This window comes from Oncorhynchus keta, chromosome 2, assembly GCF_023373465.1.
Source record: "Oncorhynchus keta strain PuntledgeMale-10-30-2019 chromosome 2, Oket_V2, whole genome shotgun sequence".
NCBI classification, from domain to species: domain Eukaryota; kingdom Metazoa; phylum Chordata; class Actinopteri; order Salmoniformes; family Salmonidae; genus Oncorhynchus; species Oncorhynchus keta.
In genome coordinates, this window is record NC_068422.1 from 55,789,172 (window position 1) to 55,809,274 (window position 20,103).

At 40.4% G+C, this 20,103-nt stretch overlaps 1 protein-coding gene across 3 annotated transcripts in view; it reads left to right on the forward strand.

The window, feature by feature from the left end:
- LOC118402606 (synaptotagmin-14) overlaps window positions 1-20,103 on the forward strand; it is a 150,256-nt gene that overhangs the window by 24,113 nt on the left and 106,040 nt on the right. For all 3 annotated transcript variants that reach the window (XM_035800791.2, XM_035800781.2, XM_035800788.2), the window contains exon 2: window positions 13,009-13,056. In XM_035800791.2, coding sequence (XP_035656684.1) covers window positions 13,009-13,056 — 48 coding nt within the window. The remainder of the gene's footprint in view (window positions 1-13,008; window positions 13,057-20,103) is intronic.

Genomic DNA, 20,103 nt, shown 5'->3' on the forward strand with positions numbered 1-20,103 from the left:
GACCACAAGAGGGATAGAAAGAAAGTGAGGAGAAAATATGTGAAGTGCTTTGAACTTTTTAATAGCACCCTAATTTCAAGCCATCTCTTGAAAAGTCTATGTTCTTATTTGCTAGTGATTTCTATTGACTAGACCTAATTCAACATAGGAACCAATCCAGTACTGCTTCAGATATAGTGATAGTTGCTAGGCATTTCCTCTATATGGTTAATACCCTACTTCTTGTACCTTAGACTTGTCTTTGTATAACTAGCTTTTGGCCTGAGTCCATCGCTCTACAGTGTCCTCAATAGCAAACAACAACTGTGGCCTGATTTTGCTGTGCAGGTAGTGGAGATTCCTCAAGGAAACTGGGACAAGCCCTATAAATACAAGCTCGACTGTCTGCAGGTGGGACCATTATGTCTGGCAGACACTTCAGCTTGACTTAGTTTGTATTTAAAAAAATATATATTTTACCTTTATTTAACAAGGCAAGTCAGTTAAGAACAAATTCTTATTTACCATGACGGCCTGCCCCGGCCAAACCCTAACCCGGACGACGCTGGGCCAATTGTGCGCCGCCCTATGGGACTCCCAATCACGGCCGGGTGTGATACAGCCTAGAATCAGCCTGGGTCCGTTGTGACTCCTCTAGCACTGAGATGCATTGCCTTAGACTGCTGCGCCACTTGGGAGCCCACTCGGGAGTATTGGTTGTAAACAATAGTTGGCCAAGACTTTCGAATCTGTCTATCACCGCATTCTTATCGGCAGACTCAATAGCCTTTTGTTTCTCAAATGACTGCCTCGCCTGGTTCACCAACTACTTCTCAGACAGATTTCAGTGTGTCAAATCGGAGGGCCTGTTGTCCGGACCTCTGGCAGTCTCTATGGGGGTGCCACAGGCTTCAATTCTCAGGCCGACTCTTTTCTCTGTTTATATCAATGATGTCGCTCTTGCTGCTTGTGATTCTCTGATCCGCCTCTACCCATATGACCAACTTTCTGTATACATCTGGCCTTTCTTTGGACACTGTGTTAACAAACCTCCAAACAAGCTTCAATGCCATTCAACACTCCTTCCGTGGCCTCCAACTGCTTTTAAACACTAGATGCATGATCTTCAAACAATTGCTGCCTGCACTCGCCCACCCGACTAGCTTCACTACTCTGGATGGTTTTGACTTTGAATATGTGGACAACTACAAATACCTTTGTCTGGTTAGAATGTAAACTCTCCTTCCAGACTCACATAAAGCATCTCCAATCCAAAATTAAATCTAGAATTGGCAACAAGGCCTCCTTCATGAAAGCTGCCAAGCATACCCTCGTAAAACTGACTACCCTACTGATCCTGGACTTTGGCGATGTCATTTTCAAAATAGCCCAAAATACTTTACTCAGCAAATTGGATGTAGTCTATCACAGTGCCATGCGTTTTGTCACCAAATCCCCATATACTACCCACCACTGCGACCTGTAGGCCCTCGCTACATTTTTGTTGCCAAACCCACTGGCTCCAGGTCATCTATAAGTCTTTGCTAGGTAAAGCCCCGCTTTATCTCAGCTCACTGGTCAACATAGTAACACCCACCCGTAGCACGCGCTCCAGCAGGTATATTTCACTGGTCATCCCCAAAGCCAACACTTCCTTTGGCCGCCTTTCCTTCCAGTTCTCTGCTGACAATGACTGGAACGAATTGCAAAAGGCTGCACTGAAGCTGGAGTCCTATATCTCCCTCTCTAACTTTAAGCATCAGCTGTCAGAGCAGCTTACATATCATTGCACCTGTACGCAGCCCATCTGTAAATAGCCCACCCAACTACCTCATCCCCATATTATTTATCTTCTTGCTCTTTTGCACCCCAGTATCTCTACTTGCACATCTATCACTCCAGTGTTAATGCTAAATTGTAATTATTTCACCACTACGGCTTATTTATTGCCTTACCTCCTGGTGTTTTCGCGGGTACTATTTAATGTAGCTACCAGTTGAGGACTTGTGAGGCGTCTTTCTCAAACTAGACACTCTAATGTACTTGTCCTCTTGCTCTTGTGCACTGTAGCCTCACACTCCTCTATCTATTCTGATTTGGGCCAGTTTGCAATTAGGGTGTGGAAATGTTATGCTTAGTACTGTAGCCTACACCCGACCGTCACGTTGTACAGTGCCATATTTTCCATTCCACCCTAACGGAAACCCTATCATGCTAGCTAGTCTCAGGGGTTAGCCTGGGATACGTTTCAGGGGAGACTGGAAGGATGAAAGTAACACAATGTAAACTGATTACCTGGAATAACATTTCAAAAATTTCTTAACAGGCCAGTTCATATAGTTCTAGTTCATATTTATTTTAGAATGTTAGCAAAATATCAAGAAATTATTTCATGTTTTAAAATTATGGAATTATTGGAATTATACTTTCATTGACTTGATGGATCAGCTTCTCACATTTATTTTTTATTTACCTTTATTTAACTAGGCAAGTCAGTTAAGAACAAATTCTTATTTTCAATGACAGCCTAGGAACAGTGGGTTAACTGCCTGTTCAGGGACAGAACGAGGAGCATGCATGACAAGGACAGTTGAAGTGCACCTAATTGGTAGGGCTAAGCATGAATAGTCATTGAAAATGGTGAAAAACATCTACTACATTCCAATTAAAGTGAGATGAGAAAATGATGGTTAATTTAAATTTCTAACCTATAGCATTAATTATTCAAATCGACACAAACATGAAATTATGGCTGATTGTACATTTGTTGAAAATAACAAGCATTACAAACCTGAACGTAAGATAGATAGTGTGCACTTTTCACTAGCTGTTACTTCTGGCCCAAGGCTGTGTTACTCCCGCCCCACCATCAGGTACAAAAGTAACGTTGCGGTAGTTCTGTTCTCTGTCTATTCAATTTAAACTAGTTTACCGTAGAAATTAAATTACAGTTGCTAATGGTAGAGGACATACAGTGCCTTCTGAAAGTGTTACGTTACAGCCTTATGGATTAAATCGATTAAATTATCCGTCCCCCCCTCGTCAATCTACAGACAATTCCCCATAATGACAAAGCAAAAACGGGTTTTTATACATTTTTGCAAATTCATATAAACAAATACCCTTGTAAATGTCACACTTACATAATTATTCAGACCCTTTACTCATTACTTTGATAAAGCACCTTTGGCAGCGATTACAGCTTAGAGTCTTCTTGGGTATGACACTACAACCTTGGCACACCTGTATTTGGTGAGTTTCTCCCATTCTTCTCTGCAGGTCCTCTCAAGCTCTGTCAGGTTTTATGTGGAGCGTTGCTGGGGAGCTATTTTCAGGCCTCTCCAGAGATGTTCGATCTGGTTCAAGTCCGGGCTCTGGCTGGGCCACTCAAGGACATTCAGAGACTTGTCCCAAAGCCACTCCTGCGTTGTCTTGGTTGTGTGATTAGGGCCATTGCCCTGTTGGACGGTGTGAACCTGGATGCCATAAGGTGAATGCACCAATTTGTAAGTCGCTCTGGATAAGAGCGTCTGCTAAATGACTTAAATGTTAAATGTAAATGTAACCTTCGCCCCCAGTCTGAGGTCCTAAGTGTCTGGAGCAGGTTTATATCATGGATCTTTCTGTACTTTGCTCCGTTCATCTTTCCCTCAATCCTGATTAGTCTCCCAGTCCCACCACCATGCTTCACAATAGGGATGGTGCCAGGTTTCTTCCAGACGTGATGCTTGGCATTCAGGACAAAGAGTTCAATCTTGGTTTCATCACACCAGAGAATCTTGTTCTTCATGGCCTAAGAGTCTATAGGTGCCTTTTGGCAAACTCCATGTGGGCTGTCATGTGCCTTTTACTTAGGAGTGGCTTCCATCTGTCCACTCAATGGTTGTCCTTCTGGAAGTTTCTCCAATCTCCACTGAATAACTCTGTCAGAGTGACCATTGGGCTCTTGGTCACCTCCCTGACCAGGCCCTTATCCCCCGATTGGTCAGTTTGGCCGGGCGGCCAGCTCTAGGAAGAGTGTTGGTGGTTCCAAACTTCTTCCATTTAAGAATGATGGAGAACACTGTTCTTGGGGACCATCAATGCTGCAGAAATGTTTTGGTACCCTTCCTGTTCCCCAATTCCTTTGACCTCATGGCTTGGTGCTCTGTTATGCACTTTCAACTGTGGGACCTTATATAGACAGGTGTGTGCCTTTCCAAATGATGTCCAATCAATTGAATTTACCACAGGTATACTCCAATGATTTGGAGAAACATGTCAAGGATGATCAATGGAAACAGGATGTACCTGAGCTCAATTTCGAGTCTCATAGCAAAGTGTCTTAATACTTATGGGGGAAAAAAGGTATTTATTTTTATTTTTTATTAATACATTTGCAAAAATGTCAACCTGTTGTGACTTCGTCAATATGGGGTATTGTGTGTAGATTGATATTTATTTATTTTTAAATGTAACAAAATGTGGAATTTTCAAGGTTTATGAATATTTTCCAAATGCACTGTATTTAAGTTCTTTGTCATGAAATATGGTTTCTTTAAGTCTATTGATCTCTGAATGATCAGATTCTCCCCGACATGACAATTGTGACCAGTTAAAGGAAACTAAGCTCAAGTGCCTTCTCGAACGTGAACTTTCATGTGCCTAAATAACAAACTGTAAATGCCATCTGTAAATACAAATGAAGTTGTTAAATTTTGAGCCTAGTTGGTTTAGCCACAGAAAAAGTCACCAACCTTCCCGCTAGCCATGATTGGCTGAGATAATGATTGGGCTGGACATGCCGAAAGATGAGTTTGGATTGGTCTGCCATATAGCGCGTTTCTGTCTATTTGCGATGGGCAGTATGTGTAGGTAATCTGTTCTAACACGGCTTTAAAAAAAGGTAGTGCGTAGTAAAACAGCATAAGTGTTGCTCATCACTTTCTGGAGGACCAAGCTTTGAATCAGCGTAATTCCTGTATGATAGCTAAAGAGATGGAGAAAAAATTGTCTCCGGATTACATCTTCAAAAGAGGTCGACCGATTAATCGGAATGGACGATTAATTAGGGCGATTTCAAGTTTTCATAACAATCGGAAATTGGTATTTTTGGACACCGATTTGGCCGATTTTAAAAATATATATATACATTTTCATTTTTTTACACCTTTATTTAATCTTTATTTAACTAGGAAAGTCAGTTAAGAACACATTCTTATTTTCAATGACGGCCTAGGAACGGTGGGTTAACTGCCTTGTTCAGGGGCAGAACGACAGATTTTTACATTGTCAGCTCTGGGATTCAATCTTGCAACCTTACAGTTAACTAGTCCAACACTCTAACTACCTGATTACATTGCACTCCACGAGAAGGCTGCATGTTACGCGAATGCAGTAAGCCAAGGTAAGTTGCTAGCTAGCATTAAACTTAGTTTATAAAAAACAATCAATCAATCCTCACTAGTTAACGACACATAGTTGATATTACTAGTTTATCTAGTGTGTCCTGCATTGCATATAATCGATGCTGTGCATATTCGTGAAAAAGGACTGTCGTTGCTGCAATGTGTACCTAACCATAAACATCAATGCCTTTCTTAAAATCAATACACAGAAGTATATATTTTTAAACCTGCATATTTAGCTAAAAGAAATCCAGGTTAGCAGGCAATATTAACCAGGTGAAACTGTGTCACTTCTCTTGCATTCATTGCACGCAGAGTCAGTGTATATGCAACAGTTTGGGCTGCCTAATTTGCCAGAATATTTCGTAATTATGACATAACATTGAAGGTTATGCAATGTAATAGGAATATTTAGACATAGGGATGCCACCCGTTAGATAAAATACGTAACGGTTCCGTATTTCACTGAAAGAATAAACGACTTGTTTTCGAGATGACAGTTTCCGGATTCGACCATATTAATGACCTAAGGCTCGTATTTCTGTGTGTTATTATGTTATAACTAAGTCTATGATTTGATAGAGCAGTCTGACTGAGCGGTGGTTGGCAGCAGCAGGCTCGTAAGCATTCATCCAAACAGCACTTTTGTGCGTTTTGTCAGCAGCTCTTCGAAGCATTGCGCTGTTTATGACTTCAAGCCTATCAACTCCCTAGATTAGGCTGGAGTAACCGATGTGAAATGGCTAGCTAGTTAGCGGGGTGTGCGCTAATAGCGTTTCAAACGTCACTCGCTTTGAGACTTGGGAGTGGTTGTTCCCCTTGCTCTGTATGGGTAACGCTGCTTCGAGGGTGGCTGTTGTCAATGTGTTCCTGGTTCGAGTCCAGGTAGGGGCGAGGAGAGGGACGGAAGCTATACTGTTACACTGGCAATAGTAAAGTGCCTATAAGAACATCCAATAGTCAAAGATTAATGAAATACAAATGGTATAGAGAGAAATAGTCCTATAATTCCTATAATTACTTCAACCTAAAACTTCTTACCTGGGCATATTGAAGACTCATGTTAAAAGGAACCACCAGCTTTCATATGTTCTCATGTTCTGAGCAAGGAACTTAAACATTAGCTTTCTTACATGGCACATATTGCACTTCTACTTTCTTCTCCAACACAGTGTTTTTACGTTATTTAAACCAAATTGAACATGTTGCTGGAGCAGTTTTGCCTTGAAGAATGGGCAAACATTCCAGTGGCTAGATGTTTCAAGTTCATAGAGACATACCCCAAGAGACTGGCAGCTGTAATTGCTGCTAAAGGTGGCTCTACGAATGATTGACTTGGGGGGGTGAATAGTTATGCGCGCACAAGTTTGTGCGTTTTTTTTGTCTTATATTTCTTGTTTTTTTTTCTCAATTAAAAATATTTGGATCTTCGAAGTGTTGTGTAAATCAATTGATACAAACCACCCAAAAATCTATTTTAATTCCAGGTTGTAAGGCAACAAAATAGGAAAAATGCCAAGGGGGGTTAATACTTTCGCAAGCCACTGTACTGCATGTTAATGAAATAATCTAAAGAAAAATATATGTCAAAAGTGCAAGAGATACTGTTGCATGTAGGCCATGTCTAGATTATCATAAAGATATATCAACAACAACAAAAATTAAACTCAAAAGGAAATGACAGTCTATGGTGCAGGAACCACTGATTCGCTGCCTTTTTTTCTTTTTTTAGACAAAGGGGCTCTCCAGTAGTAGTACCAAAACATTCAAAGGCCATTTTCTCAAAAGTGAGTTTCAAGTTTATCAACTTTCAAAGCCGAATTACTTTCCCAACTGCAGTGTATGATATACCATTTTGTATCTCTCAGTCTCTACTTTTACACAATGTAAAAAAAATTATAATAATCAAATTTTGCTACATAAGACCGATTTGAGCCGGTCGGTCACAACTGGCACTCATTTTTCAATGCTCCTCCTCTTCTCTTTAAGATGGGTGAACATTTGAAATAATAATTTTCTTTAGACAACATGGTGACCAACTAAAGACAATAGTGGGAAGACTTCATGTTTTTTGCTTAGTGTGGAGGGTGATCGATTTGGCTATTCGTCAGGGAATGGAGAACATACAGTATGCATTTTTGGAAAAATACATGCCTCAGTGCTCATTAAGGGAGCAATAAAGTGGTCTTTTAAATTCTGTCCTTTCCGCTGGTTCAAGACAAACACATAATGTGCCGTTTACAGGTGTAGGATCTTGATTTGATCACCCTGTTCCAGGATTTCTAGTGTATTTGAGGTTTTAAAAGGCTTTTGTAATTTACACATTGAAATTTCAGACTTGATTTTCCTTTACGAAAAATGTATCAACCTAAAACAAAATGGCAATTAACATTTCCTTTTCTGCAGGATTATTTTCCTGCGTTAGCAAACTGGCTCAAATTAAGATCCTATATCTGTAGATTAGTATCGGCTTAAAGTAAAACAGCACATGAAGAAAGATAAAATGGGGTTTCGTATAATGTCATTGTGAAAACATTGTGGATCACCATCCACAGGATCAAAATGTTTTTATGTTGAAAGACACTTTCAAATGTCTGTAGTTTAAAAAAATTGCTCGAAAGAATAGCTCACATCTCACTCATACAGTTGAAGTCAGAAGTTTACATACACCTCTGCCAAATACATTTAAACTCAGTTTTTCACAATTCCTGACATTTAATCCTAGTAAAAATTCCCTGCAACTTTATTTTAAGAATGTGAAATCTCAGAATAAGAGTAGAGAGAGGTGATTTAATTGAGTTTTTATTTATTTCATCACAGTCCCAGTGGGTGAGAAGTTTACATACACTCAAAATGTATTTGGTAACATTGCCTTTAAATTGTTTAACTTGGGTCAAACATTTTGGGTAGCCTTCCACAAGCTTCCCACAATAAGTTGAGTAAATGTTGGCCCATTCCTCTGACAGAGCTGGTGTAACTGAGTCAGGTTTGTAGACCTCGCTCACACACGCTATTTCAGTTCTGCCCACAAATCTTTTAAAGGATTGAGGTCAGGGCTTTGTGATGGCCACTCCAATACCTTGACTTTGTTGACCTTAAGCCATTCCTTAAGTCCTTAAGCCAGGCGTTTGGAAATTGCTCCCAAGGGTGAACCATCCAACTTACTTCAACTGTGTTTCATAATTGCTTTGTGCTGAAAGTATTAAAAAATATGGTCGATTTGCAATCCTGAGCCGTATCCACAAAGCATCTCAGAAAATATCCTAGGAATCATGTTAAAAACCTGTTTTAAGACAAAAAACACTCCCAGCTCTGAGTAGGTTTTATGATGATGTTAAGACACTGCCCAGACAAAAACTCTTGAGCCAGGAGTAAAATCAACTCATAAAAGTTTCTTAGCTGGTAATCACAACAGTTTAAGGTACCACAAAGGAAAGATATTGATGACACTCATTGACATGGTTGCAAATGATGGGTAATAACCAATCAAGATGAGCCCAGCTGTGAACTCTATACTGGGCCAGAATACTGCATTTGGAGTCCCGGGGCACAGCCCTCTGGAGGCTCATCTCATGCTTTTGTTCACAGATCATTTTTTTTTTCAGTATTAAAACAAATTTCCAGAAATTTTGCTATCACATGCGTATGCCTAATATGTTGGCATTCATAATCATTTTTTTGTTCAAATTCTGGTATTTTAAATAGCATGACAGGCATATGGTACTGAATTGTTGTTAAAAGTGTAATTTTTATTACCGTTATATCAGTGTTTCCCAACCTCGGTCCTCGAAACTCCAAGATTGCACGTTTGATTATGTCATTATTTGAATCAGTTGTGTAGTGCTAGGGCAAAAAAACTAAACGTGCACCCCATGGGGGTTCCGAGGACCACGTTTGGGAAACCCTGCGTTATATTAACACACGTCACTCCCGTTCAACAACTCTCTAAATAGCTTCTGGCACCGTAGGCATCAAATAACTTGATGATAATATTGCATAAAATATTTTAAAGGTATCATTAATCACTGAACGCATATGCTTTAAATGCTGTCAATTGCCCAACTTATAGGCATGCCCAAATTAGGCATCTTTTTTTAACAACGTGATATTGCGCTCCAAAGGGATAACTTGAAATAACATGATGTACGGTGCCTTGCAAAAGTTTTCATCCCCCTTGGCGTTTTTCCAATTTTGTTGCATTACAACCTGTAATTTAAATAGATTTTTTATTTCAATTTCTTGTAATGGACATACACAAAATAGTCCAAATTGGTGAAGTGAAAAAAATAACTTAAGTAAATAAAACTGAAAAATGGTGTGTGAAGCCTCTAAAGCCTCTAAATAATATCTGGTGCAACCAATTACCTTCAGAAGTAACACAATTAGTTAGATTATACACAGGTGGACTTTATTTAAGTGTCACATGATCTGTCACATGATCTCAGTATATATAAACCTGTTCTGAAAAGCCCCAGAGTCTGCAACACCACCAAGCAAGCTTCACTATGAAGACCAAGGAGCTCTCCAAACAGGTCAGGGACAAAGTTCTGGAGAAGTAGAGATAAGGGTTGGGTTATAAAAAAATATCAGAAACTTTGAACATCCCACGGAGCACCATTTTAAATCCATTATAAAAAAATGGAAAGAATATGGCGCCACAACAAACCTGCCAAGAGAGGACCACTTTAAGCCGTACACGCCACAGAGCTGGACTTTACGGAAGAGTGTCCAGAAAAAAGCCATTGCTTAAAGAAAAAAATAAGCAAACCCATTTGGTGTTCTCCAAAGGCATGTGGGAGTCTCCCCAAACATATGGAAGAAGGTACTCTGGTCAGTTGAGACTAAAATTGAGCTTTTTGGCCATCAAGAAAACGCTATGGCTGGCGCAAACCCAACACCTCTCATCACTCTGAGAACACCATCCACACAGTGTATCATGGTGGTTTCAGCATCATGCTCTGGGAATGTTTTTCATCGGCAGGGACTGGAAAATTGGTCAGAATTGAAGGAATGATGGATGGTGCTAATACAGAGAAATTCTTGATGGAAACCTGTTTCAGTTTTCTAGAGATTTGAGACTGGGACAGAGGTTCACCTTCCAGCAGGACAATGACCCTAAGCATACTGCTAAAGCAGCACTCAAGTGATTTAAGGGAAACATTTGAATGTCTTGGAATGGCCTAGTCAAAGCCCAGACTTCAATCCAATTGAGAATATGTGTTTTGACTTAAAGATTGCTGTTTCCCAGCGGTACCCATCCAACTTGAAGGAGCTGGAGCAGTTTTGCCTTGAAGAATGGGCAAACATTCCAGTGGCTAGATGTTTCAAGTTCATAGAGACATACCCCAAGAGACTGGCAGCTGTAATTGCTGCTAAAGGTGGCTCTACGAATGATTGACTTGGGGGGGTGAATAGTTATGCGCGCACAAGTTTGTGCGTTTTTTGTCTTATATTTCTAGTTTTTTTTTCTCAATTAAAAATATTTGGATCTTCGAAGTGTTGTGTAAATCAATTGATACAAACCACCCAAAAATCTATTTTAATTCCAGGTTGTAAGGCAACAAAATAGGAAAAATGCCAAGGGGGGTTAATACTTTCGCAAGCCACTGTACTGTATGTTAATGAAATAATCTAAAGAAAAATATGTCAAAAGTGCAAGAGATACTGTTGCATGTAGGCCATGTCTAGATTATCATACAGATATATCAACAACAACAACAAATTAAACTCAAAAGGAAATGACAGTCTATGGTGCAGGAACCACTGATTCGCTGCCTTTTTCTATAATCATTGCACCTGCTGGTAATGCTTAACTGGTTGGGACAGCTCTTGAGGTCTCTATCTGTCAAATTATATGTTTGACTCTAATGACTAAGGAGGCTTCCCACTGGTCACCAACTGGTTGAATCAATGTTATTTCAATGTAATTTGTCAACGTATTGTGACATGTAATCTGTGCTGTAAATACAGTGGGGCAAAAAAGTATTTGGTCAACCATCAATTGTGCAAGTTCTCCTACTTAAAAAGATGAGAAGAGGCCTGTAATTTTCATCATAGGTACACTTCAACTATGACAGACAAAATGAGAAAAAAAATCCGGATAATCATATTGTAGGATTTTTAATTAATTTATTTGCAAATTATGGTGTAAAATAAGTACTGGACTAAAGCATCCACCAACTCCTGGACAGTCTGTGGTGCAACGTGGCGTTGGTGGATGGAGCGAGACATGATCTCCCAGATGTGCTCAATTTGATTCAGGTCTGGGGAACGGGCGGGCCAGTCCATAGCATCAATGCCTTCCTCTTGCAGAAACTGCTGACACACTCCAGCCACATGAGGTCTAGCATTGTCTTGCATTAGGAGGAACCCAGGGCCTACCGCACCAGCATATGGTCTCACAAGGGGTCTGAGGATCTCATCGCGGTACCTAATGGCAGTCAGGCTACCTCTGGCGAGCACATGGAGGGCTGTGCGGCCCTCCACACCATGACTGACCCACCGCCAAACCGGTCATGCTGGAGGATGTTGCAGGCAGCAGAACGTACTCCACGGCGTCTCCAGACTCTGTCACGTCTGTCACATGCTCAGTGTGAACCTGTTTTCATCTGTGAAGAGCACAGGGCGCCAGTGGCGAATTTGCCAATCTTGGTGTTCTCTGGCAAATGCCAAACGTCCTGCACGGTGTTGGGCTGTAAGCACAACCCCCACCTGTGGACGTCGGGCCCTCATACCACCCTCATGGAGTCTTGTTTTTGCACAACAGCATGTGAAATTTATTGTCAATCAGTGTTGCTTCCTAAGTGGACAGTTTGATTTCACAGAAGTGTGATTAACTTGGAGTTACATTGTGTTTAAGTGTTCCCTTAGTTTTTTTGAACAGTGTATTTAGTGATATTGAATTATTTTTGGTTGTCAATGCAACTAAATATCAATATCAAGGAAATCAAACTTCTGCTTGCATTGACAACCAAACACAATTCAATATCACTTTTGAAATACAAGAAATAGCCTACTATTGACAATGACATGTTGGATTCACGTCTCCAACCCAAGTTAAAGAATGGGATTGACCCAGATGGAACTCTCCAAGCAGTAGATACAGTACATCTTCTTCAAATGTTGATATTTGGTTGCATTATCAACCAGACGATATTCAATATTACTTTTGTAATACAGTTAGTAGCCTAAAGTTAAGGCTATGTTACACACTAATATAACATTTAACCTTAATTTGTAACATATCCATGGAAACATTGAGTTTATTGTAACTATAAATGTGTTCATATTTAATCATATGTTCAAGATACCATGCATTGGGCCCAGGCTTTCCTTTGGATTCTGAAATGGCAAATGAAGGTCTGAAAGTGTGTACATATTTCCTAAAATGCCACACATTATTGTCAATATTGTTTCGTCATGTGGAATCACAACAGATATAGAAGTTCCATCCATATGCGTGTTTGACCGCATTTCTGTTGTCTTGTGTATTCTCTCTATTCTTGTGAAATCCAGATTTTTGTCAGCATATCTGTGTCATTGACTCTTAACCTGTTGTTTTTATTGTATATCCATGTATGGTTATTATTTGTTTGTCTACCATTATGCGTTACAGGCCATTTAAAATGCATTGTCTTTCCAGGTGGTGAGCGCAACTGCGGAGTACATGAGCTCATCTGCATCAGAAAAGGTAGGGGCACTCCCCACCTCACCTCCCTGTACCACTACCATTCCCATGAATCACTGTATAATGTCTGGTCATGTTGTCGATGTCGAAAATCCACCTGTTTCACTGTTTATTGCCTTCTTTTATGGTCCATTTGTCTGGTTCTATTTGTTTTGCTTTACCAAGAAAAACTTGGTGTTTCCTTGTGCCTGTCCTGTGTGTGTTCGGCCTCCTCGCCCTGTTTTTTTGTTTGTTTTTGTTTTGTTTTAGAAGATAATGAAGAGAGAAGGTTTTAGTGGTTTGAGGTGAGAGGTTGGGGTTAACCAGGAAATAAATAAGCCTTCTAAACATCACATACGGTGTAACAATGGGCCTAGAACAGGGGTCACCAACCTTTTCTAGCATGACAGCTACAAGTACATTTAAAAAAAAAAATGAAACGTTGCAAGCTCCACATTTTCTGCTTTCAAATAGGCACATTCTTAATAAACAACTCCAGGGGCCCTATAAAATCTGTTTTAATTTGTAAAATCTGTCTTAGTTTTCCTGGGTTCAGATTTTTTTGTTTGTTTCACTTTCAAAATTACAATTATTTATATAGAATTAATACAATTGGATATTCTGAGTCCATGTCAATGCTTAAATCACAGCAAAATAAAAATGTTTAAATCTGAATTTTTGTAATGGGTAATTTCTCTTTAATTCAAGTGTGCACCTAGGGAGAGTGGGATGTGCATGGCTAGTGATGTTTCTGTACTGCACATGTAATGGCAGAGTTTGCAAAACAAAGGCTCACCAGATTGATACAAATAATCATGCTATCATTCTGTCAGGTAGGCCTAATTTGCTGTTAACATTTATTAGAAAGATAATGTTTTGGGCAAAGCCTGTCTGCCCACAAGATGGTTATCTTTAGCATCGCTAACTGCCTACACAAAGTGATTAATTGGCATACTGTATATTGTGTTACGTCTGGCTTTTTAAGCCAATTGTGGCTAACTAGGTGTGGGATAATATCAATGATGCTTTGATTGGATAGAAGCTGGGAGGTTGCAGTGTCTGCCATTTGTGAGATTTGTTTATGACAGTTTGCGGTGGAACACTTGGAAAATGTATGTACTTCCATAATTGTATGGCGAGCTACTCATAGGTGGGCTGTGAGCTACTGGTAGCTTGGGATCAACCTGTTGGAGACCCCTGGTCTAGAGTGTTAGTTGGCATGATTATGTCAAAAAAAGCCCTGTTGTGGTGTTAACCACACAAGACTGCCATCCTAAAACTTGATCTACGTTCCCTATTGTTCTACGTCCCATATGTCTGACTTGTTGCATCAACTAAAGGCTTTAAAAGATTGACAATTGGAATGTTAACAAATATAAAAAAAACAAGTCCACCCTAGCGATGCTGAAATACAGTAGTTAGCATAGCAGCAGGTGCTTTGATACTCCTGATGCTAGCTCATGTCAGTTGCATTGACCCTGTTGTCTGAGTGTGTTAGAACATACCCAATTGATATTTTTCCATGATGCAGAAAAGAGCTGGAGTCCCATACAGCAGTTCACACCCAACATGGTCTGATAGGTGGAGTACTGTATGTAGCATGTGTGGCACCCGAGTGGCGCAGCAGTCTAAGGCACTGAATCTCAGCGCTAGAGGCGTCACTGGTTCAATTCCAGGATGTATCACAACCGGCCGTGATTGGGAGTCCCATAGGGCGTCGCACAATTAGCCCAGCATCGTCCGGGTTATGGTTTGGCTGGGGTAGGCCGTCATTGTAAGTAAGAATTTGTTCTTAAATGGCTTGCCTAGTTAAATAAAGTTTAAAGAAGTAAAAACATGTAAACCTGTACACACATCAAATGTTTTTGCTTTTCTCAGTCTCATCTGGCAGTTTTGAAGGTGATTGATAAGGTTCCTATACAGTTTCATGTATTACTCTAAATAGCTTTCCTCTACTCAGTGGCCACCAGTCGTGCAGGGCAGGTGGGGCAGACCCACATAAAAAAAAAAATAATAATTGGGGGGGGGCATTCCTGTTTTGCATGTTATTTGGCATTAATACGTGTCACATATCAGTTTGCAAACAATGTAAACAAATATATATCATTGAGTTAATAAAGTTTTCTTGAGTAAGGCAGCTCCAAAATGCAGGTGTTTCAGCCTAGCTCAGTGCTTTCTGTGGTGGTGGGGCAAGCCAGCAGAAAATACGGAGCGTTGCCCCATGATTGGCTGTGTTCTGTAACTCATGGGGACACTACGTGACCGCCAAGGGTAGAGCTAGAAAATACAAGCCCCTTGGGTGCTGACATAGAGTTACATTAGAAGTGCCCATCCAAGAAGGCTCAAGGTCATTGGCGACAGATAAAATGATGTAAAATCACATATCTACAGTAGCTTTGATTGGACTAATCAACATCATACTTTCAATATCTTAGCTAACAGTCATCATCATGAATCAAGTTGACAATGTCCTGGCAAGTCCTTTATAATCCTTGTCAAATGAAAATAAATTATAGATAAAACGTATCAGTGTTCATCGGCCTTGGGACATAAACATTACACAACAATTTGGAAATCACAAATTCAACAATGAGTGGTTTGGAAGGAATCAGTGTGGCTAACTGCAAGCATTGCAATGCAATCATTAGCCTGCTATTCCGTGGAGTGGCTAAGATTTAGGGTCTCTTTTCCTAGTTTAAAATGAAACATTCAACATTGGTCATGCTGTCAATGAAGGATGACTCAAAACAACTGTTAACTCGGACATGCAAAATCTGTTCAAGACAATAAGTTCAAGACAACTGGGAAAAAACGAACTACGACGTGTTGAACTTTGATCCAACTCGGAATTGTACATTTGGAACTCGGGCCTCTTTCTAGAGCTACAACCTGAAGATCATTGACGTCATCATGATTTTTTTTCCCCCTAATAATAATAATTTATAATAATTTTTTTCAACCTAATAATTTGATATATTTTCACCTCTTAATTTCACCTACTGTTCTGACTTGGTGGTGCACATGTAGCCTATAACCTGTTTTTGAGAAATGTAATCATCAAATATTGTAAGAGCTTTCATTGTCTGCTTATATGCCCCCTTTATCCTACGGTTTTGACTTGGTGTACAGGGAGAACACTGTAAGAACGGCCCATGTTCTGAATTCTGTTGCTGTACATTTCAAAAGTGCTGAACAAATAGTTATATTGACTACGTTCGTCCTAGCTCGCTCATTAATGTCTTAATCGAAAATACGGATTGCCTCTTATCTGCTTTTCATCTCCTTATGCCATAGTTTGTACATCTCAATTGCCAGTAGAAACTACGTTTGTTTAAGCAAGTCAGCCATATCAGATATGTTTTTATAAAAGGTAGTAAATGAGACTGAATGAACTGTTTCGATGCCAGACAACTCTCCGCTGATAGCCAGGTGTAGCAGTGGTAAGGTGTTGGTACTCTGCTTTTGCGACAGATTTATGTAGGTCCTAACAGTTTGTGGTCATCGTTATAGTGCAATTAATGTATTGTTTAGTGTTGTATAGTGGCTTTACTGGCATGCATCCCACATTATTATTTTTTTGCCCCATCAAGATTTACATGCTAAAATCGCCACTGCCTCTACTTAGTCAGTTATAATGAAATGCTTACTTCTATCTCTCAACTCCAGGATCAACTATTTATACACGCAAATGGGCATTGAAAGCTTGAAAACAAACACCATCTGTTAAAATGGTCTTTGTGGACCCTCATCCTATAGACCCTATCCTGGCCGCATCATGAAAAGTTGTGCCCAGTTCCGAATCAGAAACTAGTTTGTTTATTGTTTACAATGCTCTGACTTCAAATGCAGCTCATGCAAGTAAAAAAATGAACACAAGTAATCAGATGGTTGTCATCTACAACATCAAAGGTGTCGTCAGAGGATTTGATTACCTAGCAAGTTAGCAAGCCAACGAGGCAAGCTAAAATATCACATAGAGCTAGATAAAGCCAGAAGAATAATATAGTTGTTAAACATAGATATAGCCAACAGTCTTGCGTGTTTTAATGGTCGTCACTCACTCACTGTGAAGTTTGTTAAGATACCGACACCATCATTAGCCATCGTGCTAAAGAACTTTTTGATGCGATGATGCGCATGCATCAATCGTACCTAATGTTTACTTGTAAACAAAAAACGTCTCTACTGTGTTTCAGTGAGAGATGAAAATACATGAGATCTTGCAAAGCGTGCCCAACTCTTTTACTTGTTGCAGTTTGTCTAGTCTGACAAAGCTCATTTCCAGCAGACATTGTTAAATCAACGTCATATGAGGCAACAGTACAGCATTTCCTATTTAATGCTAATGCAATGCCTTCCTCCATCTTTCATGCAGTTCACTGTAATGACTCAAAGACCCAAGTTAATAGCCGCAACTGGACACTGAGTATGCTCACAAGTGTGAGGACGTGTATTATTATTTGTGTGGTCTGGTTCTTTAAGCTTGTGTTGTTTATTATAACACACAACCAACTGCTTTTGGTTGTGTGTTATTGAAATGGTGTTTGTTTTATACCATTTGTTTTGTCTGTATGTAGGAGATGCCAGGGACAGTGTGCGTGCGTGGTGAGTGGGATATAGTGTGGGGGCACTGAGAGTGATTATGTACTGGCTGTATGTGGGTGTCTGCGTGGAGATGATTGGTGCTTTCTGACCTTCCGGATGGCAACTGTTACCATGCCAACAGGATAAAGCGAGGCAAGCGGAGTTAAAAAGGAAGGAATAAGCATTAATGAAAAAAACAGTCACCATTGAGAAAAGCAAATGGACACAGGCCTACATTCTGACTTTATCACAGAGTTCATTTGGCTTCATCAAAGAATTAAGCAATAAGGCATGATAACCTGGGAATTATGTTGCGATAACTCACGACTAAGGGCTGTTCTAATGCCCGATGCAAAGCCGAGGGCCGGAAAACAGCCATTTTATTTTAATGAGTACATTTTGTTTTATTTCATCCTTCCACCATACAAAATAGTTCAGGCAAAAGCCAGTAATTATTTCTGAGATTCTGAGGTTCCTAGCCAAATGGGCTGGTTGCCGATCTCTTCTCATGTTTTGACCCAGTTGTACATTCTATTCATCCCATGTTGATATGTTAAACAAATCATTGGCATGTAGCTAGCTTGCTAGCAGAGGTTCAATGAGCAACTCTAGTAAATGGTTGGCGAGTCCATAGGATATCAAGTTAGCCTATTTTTTTATTAGCCTATCCACGAGAGGACACATATTTTGTGTTTTTACAGCATTTCTGCTAAATATACATACAGTTGGAGGTGTACCTGTGATATATTACAGGCCTCTCATCTTTTTAAGTGGGAGAACTTGCACAATTGGTGGCTGACTAAATACTTTTTTGCCCCACTGTATCTGGATACAATCTGGCAAGTCTACTCCTGCAAAAGTGTAGGCGATTAAATATTTTAAACTGTAGTAACCCATGTCTAATTCAGATAGAGGATGAGTGTATCCTGTCAATTGCAGAATGCCAGGTGATATCGGAAATATCGCTTCCAAACTCCCATGAACACTTTACATGGTCAAGAGTAGGGCATGCAATATTCTGAATAATATCATACATCATAGAAATGTGTCCCTTTTTACATAGGGATCCAGGTTCAGACATTCATCAAGCCAGCTGGTGGGTGGGTGGAGACGGGAAAGAGAGGAAGATCTTTATTGTAAAGTTAACGAATCTGCAGATACCTGAAGAAGTGTGTCTGAGGTATACTGTGGTCTCTAACTAGATATTCAAAAGAGGTAAATACACGGTCATGGAAAAGGTATTTTACATTCTTCAATCCTTTCTGAAACCATAGCTGGAAGGCTGTGTTTATGAGGGAGGGTGTGAAGAGTGGGTTGGAAATGAAATGCATGGATGAGATAGCTTGTCTGTCTCCCAAGTGTATCCTAAACTGAGACCATATCCTGAGTGAACTTTTCACAATTGGGTTGTTTGAGTGGTATTGCTTACTCAATGGTAGGGGGACACAGACTAAGGAGACTGGGGATGATTTATGACATGAGTGATTTTCCACACCGGTCCTTCCCCCTCTAAAACCTTTTGGGTCTCTACATTTATCTTGTGAATATTAGCAGCCCAAAAGGTAATGGAGGAAATTGGTTAGGGAAAGACCCTTTCTGTCTTTCAAAAAACACTTTACGCAACCGTGAGATCCTTTTTATTCTAAATTAAAGTAGATATATGTCTATCCAGGTCTTTACAAAATGATTTTGCTATAAAGATGGGGATTAGTCTGAAACAGATACCGGAATCTTGGCATGATGACCATCTTTACCTCAGCCTATGCCTCCCTCCAGTCCCTCAACTTCTTGGCACTGACGGAAACATGGATCACCACAGACAACACTGCTACTCCTACTGCTCTCTCTTCGTCCGCCCACGTGTTCTCGCACACCCCGAGAGCTTCTGGTCAGCGGGGTGGTGGCACCGGGATCCTCATCTCTCCCAAGTGGTCATTCTCTCTTTCTCCCCTCACCCATCTGTCTATCGCCTCCTTTGAATTCCATGCTGTCACAGTTACCAGCCCTTTCAAGCTTAACATCCTTATCATTTATCGCCCTCCAGGTTCCTCGGAGAGTTCATCAATGAGCTTGATACCTTGATAAGCTCCTTTCCTGAGGATGGCTCACCTCTCACAGTGCTGGGCGACTTTAACCTCCCCACGTCTACCTTTGACTCATTCCTCTCTGCCTCCTTCTTTCCACTCCTCTCCTCTTTTGACCTCACCCTCTCACCTTCCCCCTACTCACAAGGCAGGCAATACGCTCGACCTCATCTTTACTAGATGCTGTTCTTCCACTAACCTCATTGCAACTCCCCTCCAAGTCTCCGACCACTACCTTGTATCCTTTTCCCTCTCGCTCTCATCTAACACCTCCCACACTGCCCCTACTCGGATGGTATCGCGCCGTCCCAACCTTCGCTCTCTCTCCCCTGCTACTCTCTCCTCTTCCATCCTATCATCTCTTCCCTCTGCTCATACCTTCTCCAACCTATCTCCTGATTCT